We start from the raw sequence: 10946 nt of genomic DNA, 5'->3' as shown, positions 1-10946 counted from the left end.
ATATATATATATATATATATATATATATATATATATATATATATATAAAAAAGGGTAGTTGTTGGGGCATCTGGCTGGCTGGACAGTTAAGTGCCTGCCTTTGGTTCAGGTCATGATCTTGGCGTCCTGGGATAGGCGTTGTGTTGGCTCCCACATCTGGCTCAGCATTCCGTGGGGAGTCTGCTTGTCCCTCTGTCTCTCCCTTCCTCGGTGCTCTCTCTCTCTCTCTGTGTCAAGTAAATAAATAAATTTTTTTTAAGGTTTTATTTATTTATTTGACACAGAGAGATCACAAGTAGGCAGAGAAGCAGGCAGAGAGAGGGGGAAGCAGGCTCCCTGCTGAGCAGAGAGCCCGAGGCAGGGCTTGATCCCAGGACCCTGAGATCATGACCTGAGCCAAAAGCAGAGGCTTAATCCATTGAGTCACCCAGGCACCCAAATAGAATCTTTAAAAAGAGAGAGAGGGAAAAAAAAAAAAAAAAAAAAAAAGAGAGAGAGAGAGAGAGAGAGAGAGAAAGAAAAGAAAGAAAAAGAAAGGGTTGTCCATTTCTCTGGCTAACTATGTCCTCAATTTCCATAATGATTTTAATTTTAGACTTTTACATCACTGTCAGGTAATATGTCCTAACCATCAGAGGAACTTTCCAGATTTTTGATGTGGAAATTTAATCACTAACTTCAGTATGTTTGCCTCAGAACAGAGTAATTATATTTAGAGATTTGTTTTTCTTTTTTAGAAGGTCTTGTTTGCTTTGTTTTAAATAAAAGCAATTTTAAGTAGAAAAGAAGTTGGTGATGGTGAAGTTAATTGCAAGAATTTTCCTTTGTGAATAATGCAAAAACGAAGCTACTGTGTTCCAAATTTAGTCTTGACTGTATTAATTTCTGCAAATCCCACTACATAGTCTCAGAAACATTTAAATCACACAATACTGCTTTGAAAAGTAATAGAGCATTTATAAATATATGTAAAGTTGATTCTATGATAAATAAGCAAAATCAGAATCTCTGAAGTTTAAACTACTCTCTATGGATATATCTTGTAGAGAAACATGGAAATCTTAACAACTCTGGATTGTGAATGTAAGGCTAATCACAGTAGTAATGAGGACGACACTATCAATCATATATATAGTACAGCATTCACTGTTATTGTGTTTGGTATCCACTATCTCACTTACTCTTCACAGTTACTCTGTGAGGTGGGCATAACCCTGCTGCTTAGACGAGGACACGGAGGCAAAGAAAGGTTCAGCAAATTGTCCAGAATGAATTCCAAAGATGATTCACTGAGAGCTGTGGATCCTTAGGGCAATATATTATATTTTCCTTGGGAGAATATATATATATGGACAATTAAACATGAGTATGTTAACACATGTAACAAAATCTACGAAAGCTGCTTACTATTATGCTTTGTTAAGGGAGAGAGAAAGAGAGGGACACAGATGGAAGATAATTGCAAAAGGAAAAGGCAGAGGAGCCAGAGAGAGAAAAAATATGAAAAATGAACTCTGGAAAATAAAAAAGAGGAGGGAATTAAGGAATAAGGAACAAGGAGACAGTTAAGGTAGGGGACAGAGTGGAAGAGGGCAAGGAAATGGAAAAGGCTCAGGGGGTCTGGAGAAAGAAGAACAAAATGGTGTTAAGGGGGGGACCTAGGGTATGTCAGATCAGAAGGTGGTGACTGGTATTGGAACCCAAGATGAAGAGGAAAATCACTAGTAATGATCTTGTATTTATTTAATATTTTTATATTTTGTTCTTCACGGGATTTTTTTGCATCAACACTGATTTAAAAAAATGTGTTGCAACAAAATATCTTCTTGGTTATGGAGTCTTTTGGCATCTCCTTAAATTTTATGCTCAATATAAGTATCCCATTGACTCATCCTAGTCTGGCCCTACCTTCTATTCCCAATTTTTATCAAAGGTGCTCTCTGTTCAGTTAGTCTATATTTTATGTTTCCTGCTATCAGATTGTTTTATGTGAACACGTGCCTTGTTCCACAGATGGGTATACAACTCCTGGGATCCTACCCCCACAGGGCTCTCAGTGTCCTCTGCTCTTCTTTCCCCTTCTGTCGAAACATCTGCTCAGAATTTACCTTCTCCAGTCTACTGTGCATCTGATAATTCTCCATTTTTGCTTTGCTTCTAATATGCTGCTTACTAATCAAAGACTAACAGAGGTGCTTCCTTATTCCAAGGGTGTCATGGAAAGAGAACAAGCCATGAATCTTTGCTCTGCAACCAATTAAACTTATGATCTGTTCCTCTCAAGTTACTGTATCTGTCTGGATTTTAGATTCCTCACTAAAAAGAGAGGAGTTTGAATAAGTGATTTATATGGATCTTTTGGCTAAAATAATCTATAATCCTATGACTCCCTTTGTTTTCATGTTTGGATCTCTCACATTTCACACACAATTGGCCTTTGGGCCTTAACTGTAGGAGAAGTAAGCATGTAATGAATTTTGGAACATTTTCTGAAGGTCTAGTACAATCAAACCAAAAGTTACATTCACCCCATGACCTGTAGATTTTCTCTAGCTCTGCTTTAGGAAATGAAATAAATTATTCTCTTTGCTTATTAGGATCCATGTATACATATTCTTTTTGATCTGTGTGAAAAGAGGTTATTAATCTATAAATTTAATCAAATTTATAAGGCAGATAACTTTATATTCTCCTCCAAACTTGTGCTACTTGATGACATTTTTCATTGACTTCTGAATCCAGTGATTTATCAGAGGGCAACTGACTAACTGTCATACAGTCTTAGACCTTAAGTACTTGACATAAATCTTTTTGCTCTGACAAATGAGTCAGAACTATTTTTCTCCCCCTTTCCTTCCCTCCCATTCCTTTAAAAATGCTCATAAATTAAAAATTTCTGAAGATTAGTTTCAAATTCTGCCACTTCATTTCTGACCTTATTTAATTCTTTTGAAAATACTCACGTTTTCACTCAGAAAGTCTTCTCTATAGCCTCCCATTTATTGAGATACTTCCCTCAGCTTTAAATTGCAAATGATTGCCTCTGAAATTGCATAAACAAGTAAAATAGATTAACCTTCTTCCCTTCCTTATGTAAGAATTCTAGGATTGTAAGGACTTGCTGAAATTCTTCAAAGGGTAATAAGTTCTTATAGCTAAAATTGTTTATGTCTATATCTATATCCCCAAGAATGGAGAACCATGGAGTTTGAAATATAATGAAATATACTTCCCAGAGACTCCAGTATGGTTATATGGGTTGTACCTGCAGGAAAGCAGGGGAGGACAAGGAGAGAAGTGGGGACTGAAATGTAGGCTCCACTCAGCCAGACAAGATATAAGGCCATGGGGCTATAGCCCCCCCCCAACCAGTAAGAGAACGTATTCTTATTTGCTCAAAGATGTTATGACTGTTAGCTCTTCGATAAAGTGTATGCACACACATACACATGCACACACACAAATGCCTTATTTCCAATGGACAACTCAAGGCAACCCCTCATTAAAACTTTTCTCTCTTTATTCGGTGGGTATCTTCTAATGACAAGCCATTTATGTTTTCTCCAATAAAGAATAATTGCCTATACTCAACTTTTAAGTTATAAAAATAGCATTTTATTTAACTGAAAATATAACAAAGGCCCTGAAAGTAGCTTAGATTTGAAATACAGTTCCTAGACTCAATGATTGAGTCCTAGGATTAAGCCAGAAGGGAATGAAAAGCATCAATATCTTTGGTCGTGAATAGGAAGCCCCTGAACAAGGACCAAAGCTGAATCGTCTCCTAGGCACATCTACCTTCCCAACAACAGTGCGGTCAGAATGAGCCAACAATAAATAACAGGCCAACAGTGATTCTAGCTGACTCTGGTGGCCTCATTTGGCTACTGGCAATAGTTGGAATGGTTAAAGATCTTTGTTGTTCATGTAGACAGCCAAAATATATACATTCATGAACCTGAAGAAATAGGCAATTCTGATTCTTGTGCATCTCTAGAGCTGATTATAGGGGTTGCTCATAAATTTCAAAACTTGGACAGGTGCCATTGCTCACAACAGAGCAATTCTTAAGCTGAAATAAAAACAATATTGAAAAAGATTGCTCGTCACTGTCATTCCCCCATCAGTATTCATTAGTATTTTCCTTCCATAAATATTGCACGTTATGCAAAGAATGATGTTCTAAAGATAAATTTCCAACAAGTAAGAATGAGCTAAATTTGACTATAAAAAGGGAATTTCCTTCAGCCTGTTTAAATGCACATTCTTGTTTTTGGTGAATTTCAAATTTACATGACAATCTTCCTATTTAAGAACTGAGTTCTTTATAAAATGCATATTCTATGAAGATAAATGCTTAAAATATTTATACTAACTCAGGAAGGACCATTAGTTATACCTAAGGGTGCAAAAAATGGTGATATGAATCAGTGCTTAGAAGCAAAGCTGAAAAGATGTTGTTTTTATGTTGTTCAGTATGTCAGTATACATTATAATTATTTTTTAGGGGAAGAATTTTCTGTGCTGAAGTCATTTTTCTCTGCCATCTCAGAGAAAAAGCAAGAATTTACATTTAATCTTGCCAATGCCCTCTACCTTCAAGAAGGATTCACTGTGAAAGAACAGTATCTCCATAGCAACAAGGAATTTTTTCAGAGTGCCATAAAACTGGTGGATTTTCAGGATGCAAAGACTTCTGCAGAGACAATAAATACCTGGGTAGAAAGCAAAACAGATGGTAAAGTTTCCCATTTTCATAAACTCATTATTTGCCATTGTATTCACGGTTTTTAATATCCTAGAGTAAAGAATGGTTGAATATTTTCCTACTAAACTATGGCTCAGAGGGCTCTCCCATTTTGCTTCCCTGTTATTCAAATTAATACCAAATGGTAAAACTGAGACAGACTGTAAGCTGCTTTGAAAAGCATACAGGTTTTTTGAAAGACACCTATTCATAGAATTTTAATGGAAAAACCTTTAATAATAATTTTTGTTTAAGCATAGGTTTTTAATCTATGGCTGTAGAAATAATATCTTTGGCCAGGTAAAAATTAGATCTGTCAACCTCAAGTGCCTTCTTTTCCACATATTACTGTAAATAACACATCTTAGTTGGATGGGTTAATGTTTAATAGGAAATGTTCATAGTCCTATCATAAACATGGTAATCTAAACTTTAATTTCAATACAAGCCAGCCAAAATTCCTCAGGGACTATGGAGTCACACAGTAGAAAGAACACAAGTTTAAAGTTACTCAGATCTGAATTCACATCCTACCTAGTTCTAAGCTATGCCCCACCTAAAATGAGGATAGTATTAGAATGTTTCAGGATTATTAGAAGGTGTGAGAATAATGTATGTGAAATAACAAACATATATCAGGTCCTTGTTTAACAGTAGTTTGTTTCTTTGGTCATCCATTCTGCTACAAAAAATTATGGTGGCATAAATGGTGGCCATATTCTTTATAGGAAGCCTCATACAGGGAGGCATAGTTGAGAATGTGAGATTGGTGTTTTGAGCAGCTTTCACAAGAAAGTATCATTAATGGGACACATAATGAACATCCCTAGACAGCTCCATGGCACTCAGTCATGCTTTTATGTTGGGTGGTTGTTTAGAAGAAGAAAATCATGCTAGCAACTCCATTCTTGTCCCTTCTCCAGCGGTCACTGGCATTAGCCATGGGAGCAGAAGGTTTGAGGGTACCATTAACTTACTAATTCTGATTGACCTGCTGGAGAAACTTGCAATAAAGTTTGAAAACTATGAGTAAATATGCAGGCAGTAAATATGCATTCAGTTTTTGTTCTTTCTGGCTGAAAAACAATTCACACAAATAATCTTGCTGAAGAGAGTCCATTAGTAGGTCTGTCCAGATTTGCCTCAGAGAGTCTTGTATCTCCTGTTTCCTAGTAATATCTGTTTGTACCTGTTTCTAAGTGAAATGTTTAATAGTGCTGCTTTTTACTCTCAGAATTGCCAAAGTTAGAGGAGAAAGCACCTGTTTGTAACTGATCTGCGAAAGAAATTTTAGTTTCAGTGCTATATAAAGCAGTCCCACTGAACCACTATTGCTTATCTCTTCTTGTTTCCTCCTCCACTCGCATCTCAGGGAAAATTAAAGACATGTTTTCAGAGGAAGACTTTGGTCCTCTGACTCGGCTTGTCCTGGTGAATGCTGCTTATTTCAAGGGTGACTGGAAGCAGAAATTCACAAAAGAGAGCACACAGTTGATGAATTTTACTAAGAAAGATGGTGCAGCAGTCAAAATCCCAATGATGAAGACTCTTGTGAGAACGAAATATGGTAATATGAAAAATCGCCCTCCAAAGCATGATTTTGGGAATTGCCAAGGATATTTACTTAATATTTTCTTTCTCTGTTTCAGGTTATTTTTCTGAATCGTCCATGAACTACCAGGTTTTGGAATTACCTTATAAAGGTGATAAGTTTAGTTTAATCATTGTACTTCCTGCAGAAGACGTGCACATAGAAGAAATGGAAAAGCGAATTACTGCTCATCAACTCCTAAAATGGTTCTCCGAGATGCAAGAAGAGGAAGTGGAAGTAAGCCTCCCTAGGTTGGTAATGTCATTTTATTATCTGGTTCTTATGTTTTCACTTGTGGAGGCATTTGAATAGCTGGCTGAAAGATAACAGATACTTGAAAAGGCCACTGATCGGAAGAAAAATTCATTTGGAAGTGTAGCTCCACTTCATGGATACAAAGGCAAGTCTGAACATTACCAGCAATGCTTTGCCATGAGGAGAACTGAATATAAAGGCTCAATATTCTCTGAAATAGATGAAGAAATGTAAGTCTGCAAGCTAGAATGCTGAGATGAAAAGGAATTTTTATTCTTTTTATTATACAAACTTATCTTTCTCTACTTTCTTTACTAATTGGAATTTTAAATACCTATCTTCTGTTACATTTCAGGAACCCCCCCCCCATACTTATGCTACCAGACAATTAAAAGATATGTTATCTTGACAATTAAAAGATATGTTAAATCAACTTTGACAGCTAGTGCTCTAATAGTCATTGAATGATAAATAGGAAATCCAATGGCCAGGTTTAGATAGTTAATATAAAATGGAAATTGCAAAGGCTTATCTCAGTAAACAATAATCGTCGACACTAATTTCTTAATACCATGCTTCTGGCCAACAGGAGAAACTTCAAAGTGAGTGGTGCCCACATAACTCAATTCACACTCCGCCTCAATTTTTTAAAAGAAGCAGATGTTTAATGAATGATATTCTGTCCTTTTCATTTCTAAATTTCCTGCAAACAAAGCCTGTATGGCTTATACACCCCTCTTCTGGGCCTTTTGTCATTTAAACCTCTTGGCTTTCCCTTGTTTTTCCACTTAGCTGGGATTCAGTCACTCATTTCAATCATATTCTCACCATATAACTTTAATGCTTTTTGGTACTTGGTCTTCGTCCTGCTTTAATTCCTCCCTAATCATCCTCAGTCCCCAGCCTACTCATAAAGCCACTCCTGCTCTCCAACTATTAATTTTCTTAAGCAAAAACCCAGAAAGCATCCCCTTCTGGCCTCACTGAGGCTGGAGCTGGGGACCCCTTACTTTTCTTCAACTTTCTTTTTTAATACTCACACAAACTGCACCAAAACTTGACTTCTATTCCCAGGTGCCAGTTTATGTTGATTTCTCTCACTCAACATGTGTCTCAACTTCCCGTTCCTTAAAGAAGACATATTAAGCAAACCTGCCTCTCTACCCTTCACCTCAAGATCTGTATACATCTTTGAAGATCTTCACTCCTTCTACCTTCCTTGTCATCCTGGAGAATGAGGTCTCCTATGTTTTTCTCACCCTAATTCTAGGTTGTTGATCCTAATACTATTGACCATTCCCCTTTTCTTGAAAACCTTGCATTCTTCAACCACTGGAGCAGTACTCGCTTCTGTTTATTTTTCTCTCTTCTGTAAAATTTCCTTGCTCCCTGACTTAGAGTTTTTTTCTTTCTGTTCCCAACTAATGTTTACTAGAATTTCATTAAAATTTTCTTCTTCTCACTCTCTTTTATTCTTCATTCTTTAGTCTCTTTTATTCTTTATTCTTACTCTCTTTTTATTCCCTTATTTTTCATGTCTCTAAAATCTGAATCTCTCCCCCAACCTCTCTTCTAATTCCCCAGCATCTGCATATCTCTACCTGGATATTATTCAGTCTTTCAAAGAGTATTTTTTTTGGGGGGGGGTCCTACTACATGTAAGCTATTGGAGATAAAATTATGTGACAGATAGTTTATCTTCTAATAACAGAAATAACAACTTGGGGTATTAACTTGTTTATTTTCAAATTTCTTTCTCTCTCTTCTTCTTTTGGAAAGATCACGATTTGGGGTCAAAAACACTGCGTTTAGAAATTGTTCATGTCATGTACTAGCAGTGGGGTCTTAGGAGAGTCATTTGATAGTCCTGAGTTGTGGTCTATCAGTCTTGGAATAGTGACACTTGTAGCCAAGGTAGCCCAGCATCTTCAGCCCAGTTAACAAATGCCTAGATAATAAAGCATAAGTCCCGGACTCAACTGACAACAGGAAATAAGGGCTTTTGCCAGAATTCCCTTCTCTAGCATGTTAGGAATCTCTGCAAGAATGCTGCACAGCCCACAAATCCATCCAGGCTACTGAAGTCTGGACGGCTTTTCCATACTGGTCTTATTATCAGCTTCTCCAAACTGTGGCCACACTTCTCACACAACTTCTCTTACAGTATGGATGCAGGCTTCTCTTTTAATTCCTCCAAGAACAATGGTTATGGGTTGAATTATGTCCCTCTTAATTCATAAGGGGGTTGAAGTCCTAACCCCCACTACCCCAGATTGTGACTTTTCTGGAGACAGAGTCTTTATAGAGGTAATCAAGTTAAAGTGAAGTTATCAGTGTGGGCCCTCATCCAACATGGCTGGAGTCTTTATAAACAGAAGAAAGTTGGTTACAGAGATATATGTAGCGGAAAGGCTAAGTGAAGAGACAGAGGGAGAAGATGTCCATCTACAGGCCAAGGAGAGAGACCTGGAACACAGCTCACAGTCCTCAAAAGGAACCAATGCTACCCACACCTTAATTTTAGACCTCTAGCCTCTACAACTATGAGACAATAAATCTGTTATTTAAGCCCACCAGGTTTGTGGTAATGTTAAGGTAACCCTTGGCAAATTAATAGAAGTAAGAACATTTTCAATATTTGACCAAATTTTACTGAAAGCTGTGTGTTAATAAAAGGGGCTTTTAAGGTGGAAAGTTATTTAAAAACCATGTACCGCGGGATGAGTGTTTCTGGAGTTTAAGCCATTTCTTATAACCAGGAATCTCCTGTCCATTGCTGTCCTGGTGCCAGACCTACCCTCACTCAAAGTCTTTCCTATCTCCCTCCTACCCAGCATCCAGAGTCCTTCAGCTTTTCCCAGCACAGAAAGAAGGTAAAATAGGTTTTCTCCCACGGCCTTTAAGCCCAGACTCCCAGTCATGATAAGAATCTTAAGCAGCAGATTTTGACCCTCAGTGGAAACTTTTCATATCATCTAGAATAGATTATACCCTCATGATTTCAAATTTCACTATTTCCATCGCACTGGTTCTATTTGCATAATGAGAAGTTCATTGTGTTGCTTTTCCCAAACAAACGAACACTTGTTTTAAAGGCGAAATTTGAATCTTCAGTGATATGAAAACAGAAATATTAATTGGCAGTTGTACATCCTTTTTCTCAAGCAAATCCCAGGCACCAAATATTTTTAAAAAATTTTGTGGCAGTTTCAATTACAGAACCTCATTACATACTTCTATTCATAGCACAAAATCTAGCAAATAGAAGGTGCTAAGAAAGTGACAGCTATTTTTCTTTCAGAAGTAATTGTTATTTTTCTTTCTCTGTTAAGATCACTGCCCAGGGTGCCTTGGTGGCTCAGTTGGTTAAGTGTCTGCTTTTGACTCAGGTCATGATCCCAGCGTCCTGTGATCAAGTACTGGGTCCCAGGTTGGGCTCCCTGCTCAGTGGGGAGTCTGTTTCTCCTTCTCCTTCTGCCCCTCCCCTCCACTCATGCTCTCTCTCTCTCTCTCAAAATAATTAAGTAACTAAATAAAAATCTTTAAGATCACTGCCTAGCCAATCCCAAAATAGAAGGTCTCCTCTGACTTCTCAGTCACTCTCACGCCTGTCCCCTCTGTCTGAAAGACCCTTCCTTGTCTGTGGTGTCTAACCAGTAAATTCTCATTCATCCTTCAACATCTCTCACAGTTAACTCTTTGGTGTACTTTCCCCCAACATGCTCAGTTAGAATCAACCATCCCTTATTTTTATTTCTAGAACATTTTATACAAATTTACATTATGGCACTTGTTATATTACATTTCCATCTCTTGCTCACATTCTCATCTATCTTTTTAAGATGTGAGCTCTGGAACAGGGAGTTATATCTCCTTCATTTTGACTTCCATGGTCCCTAGGACATTTCATGGCATATTGTATGTGCTAAATGAATACTGTTTAATTAAATTATATAAATATTTTCAAAGAAAACAATTCTATGTTGTTTCCCTTTATCTAATGATAAATACCTCAAAAATCAGAATTCAAATTTCCAGTCAGATTTTAATTCATTCCTTGTGAAGATCCTGATGAAACTTTCCCATACATGCAGCATAATGAAAGGCAGGACGTCAACCATTTTCTTGGAAACCTCTCTAGAGAAATAAAAATGAGATTTTTAAATTCACAAGACTAAAATATTGTTATCAGTTATTCAATCATATTAACACAATATTACATTTAAAATGTATTCACTTTTCATAAGAGGATGAGCCTTCCAATTTATTAAAGGAAAGACTTGCTTATGTGTTAAGTTCACAATTTTAGTTTCCTGAGCAGGAAGATCATGGATTGAAAGTTCTAAAGTACAT

General features: G+C 37.0%; 1 protein-coding gene across 2 annotated transcripts in view; it reads left to right on the top strand.

The window, feature by feature from the left end:
* SERPINI2 (serpin family I member 2) overlaps nucleotides 1-10946 on the top strand; it is a 35687-nt gene that overhangs the window by 3965 nt on the left and 20776 nt on the right. For both annotated transcript variants that reach the window (XM_032836046.1, XM_032836048.1), the window contains 3 exons: nucleotides 4508-4738; nucleotides 6120-6314; nucleotides 6397-6589. In XM_032836046.1, the coding sequence (XP_032691937.1) occupies nucleotides 4508-4738; nucleotides 6120-6314; nucleotides 6397-6589 (619 nt within the window). The remainder of the gene's footprint in view (nucleotides 1-4507; nucleotides 4739-6119; nucleotides 6315-6396; nucleotides 6590-10946) is intronic.

The sequence above is a fragment of the Lontra canadensis genome, unplaced genomic scaffold, assembly GCF_010015895.1.
Source record: "Lontra canadensis isolate GAN:19392208 unplaced genomic scaffold, GSC_riverotter_1.0 scaffold90, whole genome shotgun sequence".
In the NCBI taxonomy this organism is placed as follows: Eukaryota; Metazoa; Chordata; class Mammalia; order Carnivora; family Mustelidae; genus Lontra; species Lontra canadensis.
The sequence above is the reverse complement of the archived record's forward strand: the minus strand, read 5'-3'. Positions and strand labels throughout refer to the sequence as shown.